Source organism: Lagopus leucura, unplaced genomic scaffold (genome assembly GCF_019238085.1).
Source record: "Lagopus leucura isolate 7727_CA_CO unplaced genomic scaffold, USGS_WTPT01 Super-Scaffold_100055, whole genome shotgun sequence".
NCBI classification, from domain to species: Eukaryota; Metazoa; Chordata; class Aves; order Galliformes; family Phasianidae; genus Lagopus; species Lagopus leucura.
Window position 1 is genome coordinate 1,480,133 of NW_024962301.1, and position 24,508 is coordinate 1,504,640.

At 46.4% G+C, this 24,508-nt stretch overlaps 1 protein-coding gene across 3 annotated transcripts; it reads right to left on the reverse strand.

Annotated features, from left to right (window-relative positions):
• Positions 1-329: 329 nt before the first annotated feature.
• On the reverse strand, positions 330-24,508 carry ASCC2 (activating signal cointegrator 1 complex subunit 2). 3 transcript variants are annotated; one of them, XM_042886192.1, is made up of 19 exons: positions 24,410-24,508; positions 22,473-22,568; positions 21,187-21,345; positions 20,706-20,876; positions 18,874-19,003; positions 16,930-16,997; positions 15,108-15,218; positions 14,654-14,766; positions 12,943-13,017; positions 12,282-12,389; positions 10,845-10,913; positions 10,072-10,146; positions 9,559-9,745; positions 8,788-9,002; positions 6,320-6,439; positions 3,374-3,598; positions 2,132-2,246; positions 1,536-1,612; positions 330-1,053 (listed from the first exon to the last, which is right to left on the reverse strand). In XM_042886192.1, the coding sequence occupies exons 2-19, from the start codon at positions 22,551-22,553 to the stop codon at positions 885-887; spliced, it is 2,268 nt and encodes a 755-aa protein (XP_042742126.1). In that variant the 5' UTR covers positions 22,554-22,568; positions 24,410-24,508; the 3' UTR covers positions 330-884. The 3 variants fall into 3 exon arrangements, with proteins under 3 accessions (XP_042742126.1, XP_042742125.1, XP_042742127.1); XM_042886191.1 differs by having other exon boundaries at positions 24,378-24,508; XM_042886193.1 differs by having other exon boundaries at positions 24,469-24,491.

The window sequence follows — 24,508 nt, forward strand, 5'->3', positions numbered from 1 at the left end:
GAAAGTGCTGCTTACTAATAGCTCCCAGGCTTCCAAACAGCAAACGTGAAGATCAGGGCAGTTCTGCTTCACGGAGTGTGACAAGCAGTTAGTGAGGAGCTGGCTCCCCAGGGACTCTGACCCTGCTATCTCCAATTTCCACGTTACTGTCAGCGTGCATTGGATACCACGAGCCTGATTTTCAATTATCTCGACTCTCAGTGGCTAGATCTCATTTCACTAAACCAACACAGAGCAGCAAACAAATTTCACCGCCTGCAGACGCAGCACATTGCTGAAGCTCCTCCAACTTCAAGATCAATATAGTTCTTAAGAGCCTGAAACACCAATTACAAGACTCAAATCATTTATTGGCACATTCAGTTTTCCACACACCTTGCTCCAGGGACAGAAACTTATGATAGTCTCATTCACCTCAACTCCTACGTGTGTGTCAGCAGTGTTCAGCCCGAGCATTTTGCTGTCAGCCTTTGAGTCTCACTGCAGGACAAGGCATCTCAGCAGAGCAGGCAGCTGGAAGCGCTGCCCCCGGGAAGCCTTGCAAAGCCTGGAAGCTCCCCGTGGGCTGCAGTGAGGGCAGGAGGAGCCAGTATGAAAATAAAACTCTCCGAGTTATAAATAGTACAAAAAGAAGTGAATGGTGGGTGCAGCTCACTGCTGTACACACGTGTCTCTTCAGACTGAGGAACAGCCACGGTGTGCACAGAGGGCAGCTCCTCTCCAGGAAGAGGCAGCCCTCCCTCGGGATGTGCAGTTCACATGGAGCTGAAGGGCCAGGTTCTGGACGTGGCACCCAGCCTCCCTGAGCTAAGGGAGGGCCGAGGGGATGGAGCACAGCTGCCTCCAAGCAGAGGACTGGGGCTGCTGCAGCACCTGGGAAGCTTTCAGGAAGGAATCATGCCTTTACTCCGCTTCCTGTCGGCCATGGCGCGCCGATTATGATTCGCTCTCGTGCTTTTGTTTGCTTCCTTCTTCCTTCGTTCCTGCACTGTTTCCCGGTTCTGCCCGTGTCCCTTTGTGTTCCCAACAACAGCAGAGCTGTCGTGCTTGTGCCTGGAGTACAGAGGGAGAAGGACATCACGACAAGCACACTTAAGGAAGAAAGTACATCAATCCCAAGGAAAGACTTGGGTCCGAGGGGTTCTGCCATTGCTCAGCCCAGCTCTGCGGGTCTGCAGAAGCTGAGCATCACATCAGCCCCACAATGACGCTGTCCTACACACTGAGCACGTCAGCTAAGGCCAGCTGCTGCACTGCCCTGAAATCCCACAGGAGTCGTTCAGCTCCGGGAAGCTGCTGCCCTCCAAGCTCTGACCAGCACAGAGTTCTGCTGATGACGTTACAGGGATTCAATGAGACAGCACAACCAGCAGGGAAGTAAAAGTTGGGCGAGGAAGTTAACACCGTGTGGTGGTGACCCTGAGGACAGGAATGCTAAGGAACAGGTATATCCTCCACCACTGAGTCAGCTACAAGATATTCACTAATGACAGCAGAGCCATGGCTCCACCCCGCAGGGGGAGACACCAACTTACCCCTTCCTGGCAAGGAAAGCCAGCCTCCTGGCTTCAGCTCTCTCCCGCAGCACAGCTGGGTCCTGAACAAAGTGGTCCTGCATGGGAAAGAAGGAAAGAGATGAGTGCTGCTGTAAGCTCAGCAGCATCCATCAGAGGGCTGAAGTAGGTTCTGCTGGAGCATGAAGCAGAGCCCATTCGTTATTTATTATCCGTTCTGGCAGAGCTTGTGGGGTTGGTGTCAGTGACACTAAATATAAAAACTGACAGGCTGCTTCCCACAGCCCGCATCAATAGCACCATTTCCAGTATATCCATGACAGCAGAGCCTCAGTGACCCTGAAAGCGTTCTGCTGGCGTTGTCTGCTGATGGAATAAAGGAGATTAAACCTCTCCACGGAGTGTCACTGCTCCACACGGCTAGCCAGGAAGCAGCAGATAGCTGTACTTGGGACACCTCACAGCCCAGCAGACTGCAGAAGCAGCTGCTCCAGAAAGCAGCTCACTCTTTGAAAGAGAAAATCTGTTCCACATCATCTCTAGCAATCGCTAACATGTAAAGCAGGTATGAGATGTAATAAACCTTAATGCAACTCCAACAGCAAACTGAGTGTCACCTTTGGTCTTTCCTTTTCAACTTCCTCTTCTTCTTCTTCTTCTTCTTCCTCTTCCTCCTCCTCCTGCCCTTCCTCCTGCCCTTTGAGTCTCAGAACTTGAGGAGTTGTGAACGGCCTAAGGAACAAAACACAAACAGCACACAGTGAAGAGAGCACAGCCAAAGCACTGCACTGCACAAACCTATCCTTTCCTCTCCACACTGTATCTCTCAATAACTAAAATCCACAATAGTTAAAAAATAAATTAAAAAAAAGGCAGTGAGGGGTTGTCATGAAAATCCTGGAACCTCACAAGGAATTGCACCAGGGAAACAACTGCTTCTTTTGCTTCTACTGTCAAACCTCAAACTCTGCCAGAAACACACTAATGCCAGAGCCCCTGTTATTTTGAACCTATGGATCTGATTTTTAGCAGTAACATCCAGTAATTTTGCCTGCTGGATCTCTAGAAGCAGAGAGCACCGAGCAACTGAAACACAGGGAAAGAGTTGAGGGTCATACTATTGTAGGTGTACCACAAAAGGGATTTAAATTGAAGTCTCACCACACTTGAGAAGGAAAAAATAAAGGCAAAAGCATCTAAGAGAGCATCTCCAAAGACAGAAGGGTAGAAATACTGACATCTCTGGAACACATGAAATGTAAAAAGTCACTTTCAGAAGTGTTAAACCAGCTTTTCAGACGTGTCTTTGCTATCTCCAGCTCATATTTCTGGAATAAACATTCTACAAGACTCGTGTCCAACCAGCACTTTGCTTACAAACAGCTGATTGTCTCCAGCTGTCAGTCACTGTGGATAACGCTGTGCAGCCCATTACAGGAGCCAGCATGAGAAACCCAACAGGACTGGCACACAATAAAACGTCAGTTGTACAATTTCTCCAGTTTTGACTTCTTCTCTGCTAACCAGCCATTCTGCTTTACACTGCCCTGCTGCACTCCATCCATATTACTCAAAACAGGCCATTTCCCCCTGCTGCAGGACAGTTATCCTATGAGCAGAAGCACTGCGTGTAAATTTCAACACAATGTCAAAGTCCCCTCCTGGATTTGTTGCTGAGTTGAGGTGATGGCTGAGCCCTGCAGATTCAGTCAGAGGATCTTGAGAGCTTCCTGCACGTACAAGAAAGCTAACAACCAACAGAGGAGAAACAGGGACCCGTGCACACATGTCCTCACTGAAAGCAGAACGCAGAGAAGTGTTGAACAGCTCCACACAACCCTGCGGCAATCCCATCCTACCTCCTGCTGATCAGCTCATCATCCGAGTCAGCATCGTTTGCCCCCACTTGGTTTCCATCGTAGGTGTCGTCGTACTCATCCTCATAGTCCTCCCCATAGAGCTGGGCTTCTCCTGGCTGCACAGGCAGCTCCTCCACCAGCACGCTGTACTGGCTGTAGCGCTCCCTCTGCTCAGCCACCAGGCGCTTGTCGTTCAGCAGACTCCTGGTTGTGTCCTTCTCCCTCCTGCATGGAGAGGAAGGAGCAGGAACAGAAAGGCAATGTAAAGATCTCCTCTGCGAGTTAGTTTTTCCCCTGCTGTGAAGTGGAAATCTCAAGCATCACAAGCGCTACTTCAGCCTCCCTACTCCCTCTCTGATTTATAATAGGAGTGCTCGTCTAGCTAATAAAAGCAGCCACTCCTGGCTTGGAACAAAGTTATGTCTAAGTAGAACCCCAGCAAGGTTACATAACAGACAGAACAGGAATTGGAGACTGCCACTGTCACTTGAGACAGAAGAGAAGCTTGAACAGAAGATGCAATTATACTCAAGCTGAATTTTGGCCGGGATTCATCGAACACAAGAATTCCCATGAATCCTGAATGGCTGCTAGGGCTAACACTGGGACACAGCCCTGCAAGGCCCAGGGTGCCCTCTCACCCCACACTGCAGTACTGCCTCACTGCAGTGCACGCACAGCTACAAGCCATGGCCAGGGCTGCACCACAGCACTGCAGCGTGGCCACACTCATTCCCATAGAGTCCAGAGCCTCAGCTTACAGACATGGATTGCAAAATATGAATGGAGAGGGAAAGGGACAAAAAATTACCAGTGCAGCAGAAATGAATTAGCACTACTAAGACAAGGGGAACAAAGCAGCAGACCACGCTTCTGATCTGATGTATATCAAAGCACTGCACACACACTGAGTTCAACAGACAATATTCATCCGACAGAAGGGAAGGCCAGCAAACAGAAGCTTGACAGAGGTATTTAAGAAGAGCCACTGGGATATTATCTCTCAGGGTGCACAAGCACTCCCTGAAATCCTGTTTTTCATAGAATCATTGAGGTTGGAAAGGACCACTATGATAATCCGGTCCAACTACCAACTATCACCACCACAGCACCACACATCACAGCACACTGACAGCAAAGCTATAGGGAACCCACTTTCAAGCATTCACAGGACATCTTGCAGCCCTCAAAACCTAGAAGGAACACGCATCAGTGATCTGTCTGACATCTGGATGTTATCAGAGAAAGAACGTGTCCAAGGCAAACCTCCAGTGTATCAGGAATGGGCAGACTTGTGTCTAGCAAGCATTGGGAAAGTGATCCAAAGAAGCCTGACTTTCATTAGGAATCTGAAAACAACCAAACATTGTAGATACATTTGCTTCCACTCTCTTCTGTGACTCATTCTGTTCTATGCCTGAATTTAGCTGCAAAATGCCCTACAGATCCTGTGGTTAGTTCTAGCATTCCTCGGCTGGGATAACATCTTATGTTGGTATTCAGCATGAGACTGAACTAAATATGCAATAATTGCTTCCTGCTGAGCTGGTCTGATGACTGCAGAAGAGCTGCAATGAAACGTTTCAGGCACCAATTCCAGGAAAAACAGTGGGAAAATGTTACAGTGCCTGGTGTTGAGGACTTGCTCTGACTTCAGCAGACAGATTCAGCCCATGATTACGGCTGGACACGCAGAGACAGCTGTGATCACTCTTCCAGATCAGCAAAGAATCACGTATATGCTATTGCATTCATTTCCCCATTCCTTTTTCTCCTCTTCCTGGTGTGGCTTTCTCCTTCATATTAACAGTCCCTGCCCACAGCAGCTAGCACAATGAGATTCAGCCTGACTTGGCTCTTTTAGCAGCGACAGCACCCTGAACACAGACAGAATTTGGAGAGGAAAAGATTTAAGGAGAACAAAAAAATCCCAACCAAACACATCCATGGATACAACTAGAATCAAATGCAGGTCTCCAGCCAGGCCAGGAGAACTCTGTTACCTAGGCAGACACTTGGGATTCCTGCTTATGGAATGAGGACTACTGATGGAGCTCCACTTTTGTACTTAAAGGGAAGATTATTCTCTTGCCTGACCACCACAGAGGAAACACCACAGCACTGCTGCTGGAGATCTGTCTGTCTGTGCTTTGGGACAGAAGTGTTTTCTTTGTTAGCTCGATGCAGCTTTGCAACTGAAGCCTTAACTGAGAGCTCCCAGGATCACGTAGCTCAGCCTGCAGACACTTTTATTTACATTCCTTGCTAATATACACCAACATAAAGATGGCACTTAGCTGATTAGATGAAAGACTGTTCAAAAAGAATCTGAAACAAATCAACCGTGTTATTGAGATACAGTTGATGTTAGTGGGAGCCAAGAAAGCAATGCCTCAGCTGAAATCAGCACGGAGTGTGGCACAGAACAAAATGCCCAGCCAGGCAAGAAGTAAAGTAAATGCCCTTCACAGCAAGCTTACAGGAGCAGGAACAACAATAGAAGCAGAGGAGTCCAAGCTGCCAGGTGTTATCAGATTGTGGAGCGGATGGATATTGAAACTTCCCTTGTATTTAGAACAAATCACTGCTTTATCTCCGAGTCACAATCACAGCCCAGCAGAGATGGCTGCTTTTCAGGTTCTTCAGTGTAAGTTTAGGAGCAAGATGAAAAAGCACAACATTACAAATGAGCTTGGCAGAGCAGCTGCCAGCAGCGACAGAGGAAAGGCAATTAGGAAAAACACTGAGCGGAAACCAATCTCCTGGTGGCGTTCGATTTTACTTTCCCAAAGCAAAAGAGTAAACAGGTGGGGAACATTTCTGATAAGGCTCAGTCCTGCCAGCCAATTCCTGCAGGAGGACTGCAAGAGCAGGAATAAATGCGTAGGCTCCCAGGTGTGTATTTCTCCTGACAGATGGGGTTAATTGAGGAGGCACTATACTCACCGCTTGCCTTTCTGTATCCGAGAAACATCCACTGAATCCCTGCTGAACACATCAAACTCATCATTCTGGAAAACATTGTAGCGAGCAGTGACCAGAGGCGTAGGGTCTGGCTTTGGCTGTCTGTAAAATCAAAAACAAGAGAATGGAAACAGAGGTGAAGCTGAGGAAGACCACGTCCTCTCCTTCTAAGACCTTGGTTTGTGCTGTGGATCTCGCAGGCACCCACAGCACGCCATCACCCACACCATGACTGCAATCTCTTCTTTGTGCTGCTGCAGTACAGCACCTGCAGAACAGTTTTTCAGACCAATCTCTCTGGGGAAGCCAAAGGAATTGGCAGAAATCAAAATCTGGTCATTGCAAGAATAAGTACAGCCGTACCCGAGTACGGAGAACATCATGGGCTGGTCTCAAAATCCTGAGTCAGTAAAGCCAAACTCTAAGTGTGATGGATTACACTGTGCTACAAGTTCCAATAGTGCCCTGCTGTTGCATTCAGGATATTTATCTCCCTACGGCTCCTTTTTAATTCTATCTCAAGTTCCAGGTTATGGTTGTTCAGTTTGGAAGTCCAAAGCCCATTGCTCTTACGTTCATTTTGTTGGTGCTGTTAGCTCAGCTGGGCAGCTGGAAATGCTGCTGTGCTCACTTCTAAACTCAGCAGCGATCAAAATCCTACATTTGCCACTGAAGCGACAGTTTTGTTCCAAAATGCAAGGGGAAAAAACCAAACCACCACCCGGCTCTATCTTCTAGAACTGCTGGCTTTGCAGTACCAGCAGAAAAACAACCACCTTCCAAAAATCCACCCACATCATTTGTGCCCAAGTCAGCAGATCCGACTCTGAGAGCATGAAGATTGTTGCAGAACTCAGATTTTTGTTACGTCGCTTCTCTGATAAAGACGGTTCTCCTTTTTTAGTGCAACAATGAGAGTCTGCCCACTGCTCCATGAAATGGGAACAAACAGCACATCCGCATCCTGCGCTCAGACAAGAACTGCTGCTGCAGCACAAACACACTGACAGCTGCACACAGCTCAAACAACTCAATTCCACTGTCAGCTACGATCCCTGCAATCCGAGCACAGCCCAGAGAAGCGAGCAAAAGCTTGGCAAGTTTGTCACAGAGAAGGTAGAAATGGATCCGAATGGCCACTTGCAGTTCATTTGTAATTCTGCTTCCCTGGCTTAACTCCAAACACAGAGCAGTCTTTCAAATACTGTATTTTACCCCACAGACTGAATTCCAGCTGAACTGGTTCCACTGAAGATGCCCTTTCCTGCAGGACAGCTGGCACTTTAACACCTATGACCCCGTCTTCTGCAGCAAAATACCTTCAGTGCACCACAACGTACTGCTGGCCAGCCCAGATTAAACCAGTGTCCCCATGGTGGAATTTTCATGGCTCTTATCTGAGCATTTAATGGACAAGTATTTCTGTCTTCCAATCACAAAACATGACCCAGCATCTGCTGTGCTGAAATACTGAACAGAATCACAGAATCATAGGGCTTGGAAGGGACCTCTGGAGCTCCCCAAGTCCAACCCCACTGCTAAAGCAAGTTGCACAGGAAAACATCCAGGTGGGTTTTGAATACCTCCAGAGGAGGAGATTCTGCCACCTCTGGGCAGATTATTCCAGTGCTCTGCCACCCTCGAAGTCAAGAAGTCCTTTCTCATGTTCACATGGAACTCCCCACGTTCCAGTTGGGCACCGCTGCAAACAGCCCTGGCCCCATCCTCTCGGCATCACCCCTTCTCTCCCTCTGCTCTTCCCCATGCTGCACTCTCTCCAGCAGTTCCATGTCTGCCTTGAAGTGATGAGCCCAGAACTGGACACAGTGCTGCAGATGTGGCCTCTCCAGCGCAGAGCAGAGGGGAGGAGTTATTCCTCCCCAGGTGTAGGACTCTGCACCTTCCCTTGCAGAACCTCATCAGGTTCCTCTCTGCCCAACTCTCAGCCTGTCCAGGTCTGGCTGAAGGCAGCACAGCCTTCTGGTGTGTCAGCCACTCCTCCCCCTCCACCCCAAACTTGCTGAGGGTGCACTGCATCCCTTCATTCAGGTCATGGATGGAGGCGTCAAATGAGACCCTGAACCAGCCCCATGGGAACCGTGCTAGCTACAGGCCTCCAACCAGGATGTGCTACTGACAGCAACATTCTGAGCTCTGCCAGTCACACAGTTTGCAATCCACCTCACTGTCCACCCTTCCTAGGCTTACCTAGGCTTACCTACAAGTTAATCCTCCCATCCATTTTACAGTTATGTTCCCATTCTCTGCAAGTACACAATGAGGTCAAAAAGTCAGCAGCATACAGCAAAGAGAAGCTTACCCTGCAGCTAACTATGCTAAGAAAATACATGCAACTTCTTAGAACTCCTCTGCCAGAGGTGTCTAACCTTCAAAAAGAAGGATATTAATAATCCACAGTATGAAAACAAAAGTGCTAAAGTCCCCCACACCTTTGCATTGTTCGGTCCAGTTTATCCAAGAACGGCACCAGCTTATCTTCAAGGATGTTGTTGATCACTTGCTCTGCACTGTAACTGTACTCCTCCAGGCAGGCCAGGATGAAGCCCTCCCCAAGCTCTGGTAGCAGGTCTTTCACTTGGGAGATCAGAGAGTCCAGCTCCACCCCGGACACCTTGGCAGTGGGTGCAGCAGCTGCCCCAGCACACTGTATAACCGAGCACAGTGAGTGGCATTATTGGAAAGAAAGAGCAGATGAGGGAAGGTAGACACACATTAAAAAAGGAAAAGGAGCAGTCTGGGTTATCAGCATTTAAACACAAAGAATTTGAAGGCTGAAATCAGAAGAAGAAAAATCAGCTAAGCTGTTCATACTGCATAAGATCTACAACAGAGCTGGGCACACAGACACACAACTGTTTTTGTCCATGTTCGAGTCAGCAGAAGAAGAGCCCTTACATCAAATAACATAAGAACTTTGCTTTTAAAAGAAACATGCACATGAACTACAGTGATAAAGTGCAGCATTTGAATAAACCACAGCACCAGGAAAACCAGCAACAGGAAAGGCCAACAGGAGTCAGGAGAAATGTGCTCAAAGAAGGCAGAATGCAGTGCAGCTCTGTTCTTCATTTCAAGAAGTCTGCACTTAAATTTAGCAAAGGTGAGAAATGAAACTAAACTTCACGCGACCCCAGAAGTTGAGCAAACCAATCCCCTCTTTGCAGATGAATGAACTGAGGACAGAGATGTGCCCTGCCCACCTCATCTCCCGATGCGTACGCAGCCCCGAGCTCTTCTCTATCCTCAGAGGAGCCCTCCACCATTGCTGATGCTCCATTGCAAGCTGCTGGTGATGTTGGATCTTGAATGACTTGTGCTTTTTTCCTGTCTACACCTTCCCATGCACTTTCCACTGCCTGGAGGATGTACGCTGCCCTGGTCTCATCTCTACAAGAACAGCATTAAGGACATTTCTCATGTTCTAGATGCACATACTCTAAATCTCACCTTGAAACAGCTATGCATTTTTCAGTAACTCCCAAGCCTGTGCCTCTATGGGGCTGGACCAGATGGCCTCCAAAGGCTCATTCCCCTCCAACCAGTCTGTGATTCTGAGATTCTCCTCTTTTTTTTTTTTTTTAAGATAAAATTTTCCATCTCTTACTGCCAGCCACGCAGGTTAGCCAGAGGCAGCAAGAGTAGAAATGCCACCAGCACAAAGGAATCCAAGAGCATTCAGGTTTGCAAACCCCTGAGGCGAGAGCAAAGGATACAGCGTGGACGAAGCCTGTTGGAGCAGACTGACATCATCTTCAACTGGAAACAGCTCATCATAGTCACGGAGAAACCTAACCATGCAAAAGCAAGTTTAATCAGTTGGACTGCAGAATAAATTACCTGCAGACCTGTTACACGCTGCCATCCCTGCTATGCCACTCTGATTGTCTCCCACTCAACACAGAATTCCAGCATGCATCACCCTGACTTTGCTTCCATGGTGCTGCAGCAACGCTTCACTGTAACCCATCATACCCAGCTGCAACACTCCTCACACGTTAAGACTGTAACCTGGTGTGGCATCATATAGCAAACATGGTTTATGATTTGAATGTGATCCCAATGTCTGCAGTGCCAGGATGACGAGATCCAATTCCCAGCTCTGCCATTGACTTTGCATCTTCAGCATTAGCACTCGGTATCTTCCTGGTTTGGTCACCCGGGTTGAGAAGCACAAATTAGTAATAACAGCCTCACTCATCAAGGCAGCTAATGGCTAAATTGCTATTCCTCACTTTGAAGGCCCGGATTAAAGAGAGTGAAGAATAATATTCTTCAGTGTCATACAACATTCCTCCTCATCTTTACAATGAAGTCTGTACCACAGTTTGAAACTCTCTCACGGCAGCTCCTCCAACTAGTTAGAGTGATTTCTAACTCCCAAATGCATCATAACCCCTCCTAATAATGTCTCAGGCAATTCTGCTGTAAAGAATGGAAAGGGAAGGCAAGCTGCCCATCCCCATGGGCCTCTTTCAGCCACACTCACCTCCTTTCCTGAAGTACCGAAGTAAAGATCTGTAGGAACTCTTCAATATAAGGTTGAATATTCTCACAGCTGCAGAAAACAATGGCACAACAGAGTGAAAAACTCAGTGGTAAGACCTCCACAATGCAGTCTCCACTTTCTGCTCAGTAGCCAAACTAATAACACTTCATACATCAAGGCAAAACCACATTTGAGAACAGATTTTAGTCTTTGCTTTCCTACACGCTAAGAGTCAAATGGAAACAAAATTCTTTTATGGCTTTAGCAAACATTTCAGCCAGCTTGATCCAAAGTGTTACCACAGTTACAATTACAAGGCTTCTTACAGGCTTACAAATCATCTGATGCCTCAGACTTGCAATAAGCAGAAAAGGGTGTGTAGCACTTTTGCAATTGCACTCTATTATACGCCTTGGGATCGTATCAGTGAGCCTCCCAGAAAGCATGTGCTCTCTCATGCAAGAACAGATGCCAAGCAAGCTCCTCTTGCAATCTTTCTGTTCTAACTCCTAAACCTTCCATTGCAGCTGATGCACCAAGTGTCAGAGCAAGACAGAACGACCTCTGCACTGGATCAGTATTAAGAAAATGCTGAATGGGAGCTACAGAGACCAGCAGTCTAGAAAACTGGCACAGGTTGCCCAAGGAGGCTGTGGATGTCCCAGCCCTGCAGGCATTCAAGGCCAGGCTGGATGTGGCTCTGGGCAGCCTGGGCTGCTGGTTGGTGACCTGCACACAGCAGGGGTTGGAACATCAGTTCCATTGTGCTCCTTTGCAACCCAGGCCATTCTGTGATTCTATGAAAACTTGTAACGACTGCAGGCAAAGAGACCAGCCCAGCAGAGCAGCAACCAAGATCCATGTTTTTGGTTTCGTCTCCAAATTTGCAACATGATTTTGGGTCACTTCAGTTCTCTTATTTACAAAGTAAATAAGAAACAAAGTCATTTTGAAATGACTCACAGAGCTACAGATAAGAAGTACTTCTCATTAGCTAACTATTTTCAAAATAGGAGGGGGCAGTAAAGCCATCAGCATCCAGGTTTAAAAACATTGCTTTCAGTGATCTATAGCACTGCATTATTTCCAGTATGGTTTCTCCAAAGATCTGTGGGAACTCTTCAATACAAGGTTGAATATTCTCACAGCTGCAGAATGCACAGCATTAGAATTTGCAAGTTAGCCATGAAGTGAGGTTAACAAACTGATTGGATCATGTACCTTAACTCACTTTGCTGGGGCCAACAACTCACCAATCCAGTACCAGTTCATATTGCTTCATCTGGGGCATTCCTGCTGTGCAGGATAAGAGGCTTCTGATGTCAGCACAACCCCCACACTGCCCATTTTCTCCAGTAAATCAGAAACCAAACAAAATTTTCCCCCACAGTGGTGATCAAATAACTGGAGAGTACCACAAAACCCAAGTGCCAATACCTGCTCTCTAAGATGGGCTGCAGACACACTTGGTTTATGAGGATGTGAAAGGCCTCCATCACCTTCTTCCTGGAATGCGAAATTCTCCTCCACAAATCAGCATAAACACTGCAGAGAGAGTAAAGATCACATTGTTGGTGCAAGCACAACAAATTCAGATCTTTAATGCTCCTTTCCTCCAGAGTTACACCTCTAGAGGAGGAATTTCATTAGCTGAATTCTTCCTTTGCTGTGAGGACCAGAGATGAGAGCCATTTCATACTCATTAAGGAAAATCCTCACTCTAAATGAAGCAGCTCTCAATAGGAAATTGGCCTGACAACCAGACAAATGATAGATCAAGTGCACCAGCATAGCCTGTGCTTTGAAAAACAAGGAGACCCATCTACACAGAGATATCATTCATGTTTTCACACTTTGTTACAATTTGGATGCATCTCCCATCAAGGTTCTTCTTAGACAGCACTGAAAGAAATGATTACTCACCCCACTGCCCAGGAAAATTTGGAATTAGAAAAGCTGCTTCTTCAGAGCTCTGTGAAGCAGCACAAAGAAAGATGGAAAAGACTCTGCAGCGGTGGGCAAAGCATGAAGCATTTTTAACTAAGCCCTGCAAGAGTCAGATTGAAAAGAAAAGGCAAGTCTTCACAGAGATTTTTACCTGTTATCTTCATAATGCCTCCTCTTAATTGCAGACTCCAGCTCAGGAATTGCCAGCTCATAGAATGATGCCAACCTGTAGAAAGGGGCGACACAACAACTGGCAATGGATGCTCCCAAAATCACTTGCTAGAATACAAATCAAATGGTTTATTCCATTAAGCTCCCCTCACTAGCAGTACTCATTAGCATTATTCTGTTTTGTTGTTTGTTCCATGAAACAGAAGGTAATACACAACAGACAAAGAGCAGCAGCCTGAGGAAGCCATCAAGGTATCTTTGAAGATGGAGGCAAAGCAATGTAGTTGAAAAGCATCTTCCTGCTGCACAGAACAACACCCTCAGCTGAGATTGGCCTCAAAATAACATCCAGCGCTGCTTCATGAGCTGTCACTGTACTTTGCACAGAGCTGCTCCATCAGCAACATCCCATCCATGTCACACAGTAAGAGGCAGGCATGTTAAATGAGCATCCTTGAGGCAAATGTAACAGAAGCTGGTTGATACTTTTAGTCAGTGAGAGAAATGGCCAAGTGCAAACAGATTTGGAGTCCGAGAGGTTTCAAAGGCAGGACATGTAAGTCAAATTTCCCTCCACACACCCCAAAGACCCAGAAAGCAGCCCATATTGGGAAGTAATAAAAATGTTGCTGTTGACCCATTGCAAAGATCAAGAATATTTTAGCACGTCTCTGACATCAACAGCAAAACTAAAAGCAAAAAGCTTTACTGCTCTGAGTAATCAAGCATGTAAGCAGAGCTGCTTTCCAATCCAAGCAGCCACCAGCAGTCCACCCATCTGCTCTTCTCTCAATAACCAACTTGACAACACCTAAGAGGAGAGAAACCCACACAACCTGGAGCAGCAGCATTACTCAGCCTGCGGTCCACAGACCACTGGCAGCTGCAAGACTTCAGAGGTCTGCAACGTGGTCAGAAATAACAGTAAAGAATGAGTTCATCTGCACTAACAAACACATAAAGAAGGGGAAATAAGGACAATAAATTAACATCTCAGTTGGTGCTACACAAAAGTGGTTGTGGCAAGTCTCTACCAGACAGTCCTGCGGCTTGAAACACCTGGGGCAGGCTGGGTAAGCATCACTCAAGGACTTGCAGTGCCTGTGGGAACACTCTGCTGTCTGGTCCTTGCGACCATTCTGGCTCCTGCCTCACTGCACTGCAAACTGGAGTTGGTCAGGGAATTAGCTGTCAGCCCATCTGTGGCAGTGCTGCCTTGTTATCCATTCCCACGCGCTCAGCTTTTGCCAAAGCTCACTGATATTCCCTAGCATAAAACTGAGGTCCAACATCAACCAAAAATATTTCTTCTCAGACCCCGACAGACTATCAGTTCAAAAACTTTCGCCTTCCCCTTCCTCAAGTCCTACGGCAAGAAACTCTTTCCATCTGCAGCTTTTTCTCCATCCCTTCCAAAGGACACTGAGCAATGTTCAAATGGGATTTGAAATTGCTGTGGTTGACTGGCTCATGGGCAATGATGAAGGTAAACACTTAGCAGGAACTGCAGACACCTCCATAATAACTTGTTTCATTTACTAGGAACCTGCATGTTCCCATCAGTCTGAATCCAGCACTCTTCAGTTGCGTTAAATCTGAGCAATTAACAATGAAGGCACTGGGGCAAGATCCTGCTGAACGCTCAGTATTTTTAATCGACCAAAATAAACTGTCAGCAGCCCAAGATGTACCTGTAGCAAAACTCGTGTTTTTGAAAGGTCTGGCAAGCCAATGGGAAGACATCAAGAAATGCCCAGAGTGTTGTGCAAGTGTCACACAAGTACAGCACAATATCCTTCAGCTCCTGAGAGAGAATGAACAATCAGTGAGAGGAAAAAAACCACACGAGCTCTCCTAAGTACACAGTACAATCCACTCTGACAGGGAATGCATCAGATTCAGGTTAAATCTTTTTCTTGACTGCAGGACACGTGACACAATGGATGTGCTTGAAATGCACAAGAGCAAAGCAAGAAACTCACGTTGGAAAGGCTCTGTCACCAAGTCATATGCCAAGCAATGGAACAATGACATGTGCTGTATGAGCTGTCTGGGAACAGAACGACCCTCTGTGGTCCCAATGCTGCAGGGAGCATTTGGTCTGCAGGATGACAAACAGCAAAGTGCACAGAGCAATGGTTCTACCTGCAGGGGCATGTTCCCTGGGGTCACATTTACTCTTTCTTCCAGTTTCTGGGGCTCAGCAGAGGCTCCTTCACACTGCAAGCCACACTTATGCAAAATATTGTTGAACACCTAGATCAAGAAAAGAGAACAGTGTTGAAACAGACAGAGGAAAGCATTGGGACGTGCCTTATCTTACTAACAACCAATTCCATGATCTACTGTGCAACACGTGACTATCTGCACACAGCAGCACAGAGCTGTATGATGAAAGCTGCAACGGACTCTTGCAGGTAACAGCAGAAGGACCACACCACTTGTGGAGCAACGTGAGAGCTACAAGCAGTTCCAGTGCAGCTGTGTGTGCCAGTGGCATTGAGACAGGGCTGTAGCTACCACACACGTCCCCAGCTAGGCAAGAAAGGTCTACCAAGGCCAACACTGGGGTCACCTGGCATGTGGTGAGCCCTATTGGCAAGGCAGCAGTGGGACAACATAGAAGTCAACACCACCACACACTTATGAGGTGGTTCCAAAGCCCTCCCACCCTCTCCTCTGAGGTTAGCAGAACAGATCCTGGGGCTCTTCGATACAAATGAAGAATTCCAGGAGAAGCTGACCAAATTAGGTTCAAGATTACTAAAAACCTTTGGTGTAGGTTAAAAGCAAATCCCTTCCAACCTCAACCATTCTGTGAAATTTTCTACATTGGTAGCTTTGGAGATTTGTCAAACCCTCCTCCCAGAGGTATGTGAAAAGCTGGCTAAAAGTACCAGAGTTGCATACCCGAGGTTAATATTCCTGTCCCACTGGGCACAAACACTCCTAGACCTGCAGGGGTATCGACTTCGTTCATCAGCAGGGTAAGGAAATAGTTTAATGGATCAGTGATGATGCATCTTTTGAACTGTTCCATCCATACATGTGAGATACACTGGTATTACTCTGCAGTGGTTACCAAAACACACAGTAAAGAAACTGGTGTTCTGCAGAATAACTGTTCTGATGTGGTACAGTACAAACAGCAAATGGAATCTTTGCTGTCTTCCTCAGTAATTCCTTTAAGGCCCAGTCTAGCAGCCTAGAATATTTTTAAAATGTGATATCATCTCTGAAATCCAGCTCCAACAGTTTAACATACACAAAGAAAGGAGAATGTGGGCTTTCAAAAAGCCAAGTGTCATTATAGGTGTTTTGGGGTAAGAGATTTTCTGCCTTTGTCTAGTTTAGGTGAGTTTTTTGAGGGCATAAACATGACATTTTCAGGGTACAAAGCTGTCAAGGCACTTTGATTTCCCTTTCAGGTTAAATGCAAATCCTGCCTACAAAGTCTGGGGAATATACAAATTGCTTATTAAAATGAAAGCTGAGACAGAGAGAGATGCCAAATATCTTTTGTGAGGCACAGCCCTTCCAATAGATTTTCATTTGCTCCCAAGAACCTGCAGCATTAATGCCAACCCATCCCACTATATCAAGCCTTAGCTGCCTCTCACAGTCATTATTTTGTTGTTTGAAGTTTTAATGCTTCCCCACTCAGGGAGAGATAAGAAGAATAGTTACCTCTTGTTTAAACAGCCTAACAAATTCCTTGAGATTAACTGGCAAGAGAATGGCAGAAGCTGAAGAAGGGTAACAGGAATTAGTCATCAAGCAACAGTTTTAGTTAAAGGTCCAAAAACTGCCTGACACATTGGAGCACAAGTAAGAGAGATAATATGAACTGAAACAAATACATCCTGCTCGCCCACGACCACATTTGCTCGCTCCCTCCTTCCCTCCCTCCCTCTAAACTATGCCACATTTCCAGGTGAAATCCAGGCCCTGAGCAGAACAGCAGTACCTGGAGGACAGTGGGCAGAGTTTCGTCCAGGTCACCAAAGTAACTCGGCTGCTGAGTGAAGATATTTTCTGAAAAGGGAACAAGACCACCTGCCATCAGTTCAGACATGTCAACAAGCAAATTTCCACCAGAAGATGTGCTTTTATTGCTGACACCCCTCGCCCCCTCCAGACATGGTCAATAACCTCATCAGGAGCTGGGCACAAACTCACTTCTCAACTCACACACAGTGCCTGCTCCTCTAAGGCTGTCCCATCAGCAACCAGAGGACTGGAATATGCTCACCAGAGCAGAGCAAACGAGATGGTAGATGATTCACACCTGAGGCTGAATCGATGAATAATGCAAACATCATCTCGAAACATTCCCAGTTCCTTTATTTAACAACTGCAGTTGACTTTTAATTACTGATAACAGTTCAGCATACACTGGAAAATATTCTGTAGGATATTTCTTAAAGGTAATGAGGCTTTAGTAATACCTGCTATTACATTACTAGGACTTCATTATCTTTACAAAATACTCTACTGAGTAATGGCACGCCATAAATCCTGCGCAGGGAAGCACAGAGGCTGCCTATTTTCCTGTGAGTTACTGTTCTGACTGTGAAAATTAACAGAGTTCTCCAGCAAGGACAGAGCACGGCTAAGAGTTATGAGACAGGTCTCAGAAGAATTTATTCCCAGAGAAGAACCTGAAGTTTATCAATTTATGAATTACCCAGCTCCCATCATTACGCTGACAGCATAAAGCAAATAATCAGGTGAACAAATTGCACACGGAGTTACTGCACTGCACCCCAAAGGACATGGATAATTCCAATGAGCTCCCACTCAGGTTTTCTTTGGAATATTTTAAGGCACAGATAATTTAAACTTCACATTTGAAAGGGAGGCATCCAGCTTGTCATGCTTTCTTCCCTACCTCCAAGGCCTGACTGCTAAATTTAGAATGAAAGTTACTGAAAAAGACAAAGGGATCAAAAAATTCTAAGCTTCTAAGTTTTCCTGGTCTGGAAATACGGCTGTCATGTGATCTCTCTACTGCTTCTCATGCTGGTCTACTTGGAAAAGAGACAAAAATAACTACCAACGAGAGGAAAAAGTTTCATTACAGGAACTGTAGACAAACTGGGTTAGAATTTAGGAAGATCTCACTTCATCCAAGGTCAGTTCTGTTCCATTTGTGCTCAGGTGGATGTTAGAGATCAGTAGTTCCCTTGCAAAGGACAAACACAGAAGCTAAGCCAACATGCCTTCTTCTTCATGCAGGTTCCAGTGCTCCCAAGGCTGAGACATTGCTTAACATGCACTGGCCACAGTGAGTGACTGTACAGAGATATCTTGGGATAAGATAAGCACTGCTTGAGCAACGCTCTGAAGCACCTTGCAATTTGAAGGCACTATTTTATCAAGGTCTGCATTGAAATTTCAAGTTCTCCCACTTCAGGGACCAGTAATTACTTCTTGTTGCACATTTTGCTCAGCTCCCAGCTCTGGGAACAAAAGCATCCACATGAACTGTGGGACTCTGCCCCACCTCCTAACCCCACTTCCTTTCTGCCCAGAAATCCAGTTCACTGCTCCTTTCATTCTTGTGCAGGGTTTAGCAAAGCCCTCCCAATCCTCTTACCCAGTGGTTGAGGACAAGGAAATAACTGAGCCCTGGGCAATGCCTAGCATCTTGAGTCCAGCTCATGCCAGCTAAGCAGCTGGCCACAAAGCACTTTTTGACATACATGGAGCTTATAAGGAGGAGAAAAGAGGAAAAATGTCATCTGATCCAGAAACTATAAACTACTGAACTACTAGAAACTACAGCTGCTACTAAACTATGGGTTCTTGTTTTTTTTTCCAGAGTAGTATTATTAGAATGGCAGGCAAGAAGAGGAGTATTGCACACAGTAAGAAAAATGCAACAAGCTGTTCCTTGGCTTTTACTAACCAATCATCTTCTGGAGCAGAGGACCATTTCCCTTTCCAAAAAGCACACAGAGATCCAGTATCTTAGGGATGTCGAACAGGAAATTGTTGTAAATAATTTCTCCAAAGACAGAGGGAGTGATAAAGTGATCCTACAAGGAAACAAAACATACACTTAAAGAACAATCTGGACGTTACTTAGCAAGAACTGCAGTATCACATTGGCATTTGTAAAAGCATCTCTTGCATGTGCCTTAAAGGTTCTGTTTCCCAGGAGGCAGCACTGGCCATACACCAGCTTTTGCAGTCCATTTTACCCCCACGCTCCCAGCTGTCTCTGTCACCACTCCATCCACACCACTGACTTTGCACCACTGCTTATGGAGGTGGTTGTGTCCTCCACTGCACCGATCCACCTAGAAGTTAAATCACAGGGCTGTTTGCAGTTGGTTCAGTTCCCAGACCTGGCTCAGCTATGTGGCCAAGTAAACAGCTGGACTGGCACGAAAAGGGCTCAGCTCAGGAGGAGCAGTGAGCAGCCAGGCACAGGAACAGTTCAACTGGCACCAAAAAAGTACCCACAAAATCACAGCCTGATGCTATTGGTATCCTGGAAAAGAAGAACGAAGGCATCAAAGCCATTGTGTCACTGTCTAAAAGTAGGAAGAAAAAAACCCAACAGGAATTGCATCTCTATATCCTGACTGCTAAAAGCTTCCAAAACACATGACTTATAATATCCAAGGAATGTCTTTTAAAGCTATAGATGACAAAAAATGCCACTGTTTGTAACAGCAGGAAGCAAGCAAGCTGAAATGCAATTTTCATGTCAGTGACTTTCAGCAGATCTGCCTAGATGGCAAATGTTTTCAATCTCTGTGAAAGGCAGAATGCACATTGTCCCTCCCAGAGCAGCAGGCTTTATGCTGGCTAGGTTCAATTTCTAGAACTGCTGCTGACTGCCTGCACAACAACAGACTATTCATTCTCTTCAAATTACTCAACTATGAAATGGTTTCAGATGCTTGTCTGCCTCATTGGGGTGGCAAGATTTAATCAGACCTGCAATGAAAGGCACCACAGAGGTGTCGAGTACTTTTGCTGAAGCGGTGCCAGCTGCAGGCTCCAGATTCCTTCCACTCACTGCCTCCCCAGTCCTCCAGTTCCCACTCCAGGACCTCTCCTCGATGTGCTGACAGCCACCAGTGCGATCATCAAGGCCCCACCACTACGTAACACACACCGAACCAAGGAAGATCCCAAGGGAGCAATTGGTAAAACACAAGGTGCCCCATCCTGCCCAAAGGTCTTGTGAGAATTCCACAGCTGCCCATGGGAGCTGCACTCACACAATTAGGGATGAGTGTGCCTTTCAATTATGATGTCAAGAAAATAGTAATCCGGAGTAAAGTCGGTGTGCGTCCAAAACACGGAGAAAGTTCAAGCAGAGACAAGTATCAGCACAGCTGGATGACACAGAGCTGCACTGCAAGGTGAAGTGGGATTGAGAGGGTGAACACCTGGCTCCTGGTGGCCTGAAAAGCCTCTGTTCCACGCAGCCACAAAGGCCAACTTGCTCTTTTTTTCTAGTCACACCGATGCACTGTGGCACCACACGTTTCTAACCTGCTATTAATTAGTTGTTTGCTGGGATCTCCCTCCTAAGAAATCATGGCATAGTTCAGATGCTTCAGCTCTGAGTGGTTATCACCTCCACACTGAGCAACACACTGATAAAAACAGACAGAGAGGAATGCAGCTAGGGCATGGAATAAGAAACTGATTCACTTCTCAAATTGCCTTTTTTCCAAAGCTATGCAGCCCGCGGTGCCTGCAAGGCAGAGCAATACTCACCTTGGACTCCTTGTGAGTGGACATCCTTAGGAAAGTCAGAAAGACGCTGCGCTGGAGACGCTTCTGCACGTCACTGACCTCTGGATGGCAATCCAACAGCACATCGAACTTGCGAGGGGCGCAGCACAGGTAGGAATCCAGGCATTTCTGAAGTGTCTCATCGAAGATTACCTTGTGCAACAGGAGACGAGAGAATGGAAAGAAGGAACGCCACAGGTCATGCTCACAGCTGAGCTGAGAAGCACACTGAGACACCTCAGAGTGCTAGCAGTGTCTGTCTGTCCATCACACATCAGCTCTTAAAGTTCAAGCCTATAAGAAAATATTACTTCGCGCTCTACAGTGCAGTAATTAAAATCCTCGATAAACGACGTAATAAAAGCATAAGCAAGTCTTTATTTAGACAACTTAAAACGCGTGGCTTTTGGAAGCACCTGCACCATTCATGTTTTTTCTCCAGCGTCTGCAAAACAATCATTACCTGGCACCAGAACTTATCGTGAGGCAAAGCCAGAAGCCAGTCCAGATCGTCTGCAATGAATTTGGCTCGCTCCAAGAATTCTTCCACTAAGGCAGGGTCTCTGACAACAGGTGGCGGTCTGTATAGCACAAAAGACCGATCTGCTTTGATTTCTGGGTGCTGCAGGAAGCCAAAACACTGTATTAAAACCAGAGACCAAGTGGCAGGAATGCCCAGTTCCCATCTGCACTGCTGAATTTCTGGAAACTGACAGAAAAATTACACGATAATACAGTCTGTCATTCAGTTCTCTGGTAACTTCCCATTCTCTAATACTCAAATTAAAAACTCAGATTAGTGAGTTCACAGCCTTATTTTTCAGCTGTATTTTCAGACCTCCATAATTCAGCAGATGATGCTACTTGCACTCTGTTAACAAAGTCTTGCAAAGCAACCCTCCCACACCTCCAAACCAAACAGCACCAGCTTGAAGTCATGCCTTTAAAATGTTGCCTGCGTCCTCTTTTCCCTCTGAGCTAGTTCTCAAACAACATTCCAAAAAGTCAAACCAACATGACCACCAAATACAGAGAAGAAACACTCTGCTACCCTTCGCAGGAGATACTGAATAGTTTGCCCAAATCCCCCCATCCTAACATGAGAATCGTGCTGCATAACAAATAGCAGCCATGAGCTCTGCTTCAGCCCACACTGATGCCCAGGGCAATCTGAGCAAGCCAAACCAGCAGCAGGCCCCACTTCGGCAACATGGCCAGGAGAAGGCTCAGAACGTGCCATCATGTTACTGGAAGAAAAGGGTAACAGTGGGTTTCATTTCTGTGCACGACCTTGAATATTCCTGTGTAACAGCACGGGCATGCTACTCTATGTGCTAGACAAGCACAAGGCATAGATTTCCAGTTTGGCCCTGTGGTTCCAACCTGAGATCCCAGGGCAGAAGGTCACAGGACACTGTAAGTGGGGAGAACTATCCCAGTGCTGTAACTCAGAGCTACACTGCACACAGCTTGCAAAAGCCCCCATTGTTTATAGGGCTATTCTTTGAATGAGTAAAGACTTGAAGGAGAACACAATTTATTGTGGATGTTGAACACAGTATGCTTTTATTTATCCATCACTAAAAAAAATAATCTCAGCTAAACAAATGCATTAAAACACGAAGAAAAATCTACCAAACAGGGAGACTGTTCGAATTTCACCACATCCTGAACTAACACAGCCTTCAGCTCAGGTTCCAATACGTGACAGTTATTTGTGTTTAGCCTTCATGAAAAAATACAGCTCACCAGTGCCGGTAAGGTTCTCAGCTTCCCTGTCTTGGGATCCTTTTCTGTAAGCTGGACTTCATCCAGCGGCAGCGCTGGCATTGCGATGACTTGTGACTGTCGTCAGCAAACAGAAAAACAAAAGCAGCACAGGATGTGTTTTACAAGGTCAGTCAATCAAAGGCACAACAGAACAGGTGGCAGCCTCAGCACACCGCAGCCACACCGAGGCTGGAAACGACTTCTGCAAAGCAGTTTTTACACCAGCCAAACGCTGAAGCTTTAGAGAACACCTAAGAGCCAGCTGCACGTGCCTGGGAAGAGGTTTGTGCCACAGTGCGACACTTTCATTCCTGTTTCTTACTGAGAGACCGCAGATATCTCAGGCACAACAAAAAGCATTTGGGGACTGTTTTAGGGGAGCTTAATGTTTCAATCTGGTTACTGAAGAGTCATGCTGAACTACCTGCTCCCGCAGGCTGTTTTAATGCGTTCTGCCTGTCTCCTGACATCACATAAGGAGGCAATCTAAAGCCTTGCATTCTTCTGTCCATTTCCCATATGCGCTCGTGGGATGTATTTCAATTGTCAACAGCACTTTTAGGCTCAGAAATATTTCGGTCCACTCTGAAATTAACTGTGAGTCCAACCTTCTTCATTCAACAGAAAGTATGTGATAGAAAGTATGTGATCGTGTGCATTGGTTCAGGCACTGATACAAAATGTAAACTGCAGATTAACACAGCTTTCAAACTGTTGAGGGAATCTACAGTGATGTCAGTGAAACAGTACTAAAAAAAAATTACGTGGTGAAGATATAAGAACCAAAGTCTCATAACATGTATTTCATTTTATTCACATTGCCTGGGCAGAACAGAAGGTAATGGGAGTGTCCCTACAGCTGAACAACACTGATTAGAGAGCAGTGTCACAGCTTGGACACAAAGAATCATGCCTCTGGATCCACAAAATGGATTTTAGTATAAATTACATCATTATCAGTATTTCAGAGGCTTACAAAAAATGAGAAAAAATACCAGATCAATGCTAAATTTCACAGCATAGAAAAGCTGAAATAAATACTTTATTTGGCTCTTATAATTTCTAGAGTCATTTTGAAAACTCCACAAAGAAGTGAAAATTTGCAATATGGGAAAAAAATTTCAGGTGCCTCATTTTGAGCCTGCCAAGTCAGAAACAGGAGATGGGGTAAGAGATGGGGTCCCAACCAGAAGTTTATTCATCTCAAACAAAGAATAAATCTGAGCACAGAGACCCCAGCATGCAGAATCACTCCTGACCTCTATCACACGATCTCGTCACATGAGTTTTGGCTTAAGCAAACAGATTTTTTTAGATCTCGGGGAAGGTTCAGGTTGGATATCAGGAAAAGGTTCTGTCCCAGAGGAACAAGCTGCCCAGGGCAGCAGGCACAGCCTGAGCTGCTGGAGCTCAGGGAGCGTTGGGACACTGCTCTCAGACCGGTCTGATTTTTGGGTGGTCCTGTGTGGCCAGTGGTCTTTATGGGCACCTTCCAATTCGGGATATTCTATGAATCTACCTCGTCATTACAGGCACACAGCATAGAAGCCCTTAAAAACAAACAACAACAGAAACAGAACACACCAAAACACTTTCACCAGGGAAGCACGACAGGAGGCGTTCCCTGCTCCACGCTTCAGTGCCCACAGAGGAAAGGGAAAAAGGACACACGTCTCGCTTGGAGGAGGAGCAGGCCGGCCCCAGCAGCGGGTCAGCCAAGGCCTGCAGACCTCCGGCCCTCCTGCACACAGCCCCAGGCCCCTCCCGCTGCACCTCGGAGGACTCCGGACAGCCGGCCGGCCTCAAACACACCGCGCTGCCGCCAAGCCCCCAGCCGAAAGCACACAAGAGCACGCGGTCACCCAAACCCATAGCGGGCCTAACCGGCTCGGACTCCCTGCAGGGCCCTGCCTCACCGCGATCGCGGTGAAGGAGAAGGAGCAGCTCCGCCTTTCCCCAGCCTAGGCCCCGTTACCGCGCGGCCACGTCCAACCGGCACCGCACTTCCGGAAACA

Bases quoted from the DNA above. Each gene is read 5' to 3' on its own strand.
- ASCC2 (XM_042886192.1), bottom strand. From the start codon at position 22,553: ATGCCAGCGCTGCCGCTGGATGAAGTCCAGCTTACAGAAAAGGATCCC. The intron at 21,346-22,472 runs GTGAGCTGTATT...GGCTTCCTGCAG, and splicing joins TGAGAACCTTACCGGCACTG to CACCCAGAAATCAAAGCAGA. The intron at 9,746-10,071 runs GTATCCTTTGCT...CTGTTCTTGTAG, and splicing joins CAACAGGCTTCGTCCACGCT to AGATGAGACCAGGGCAGCGT.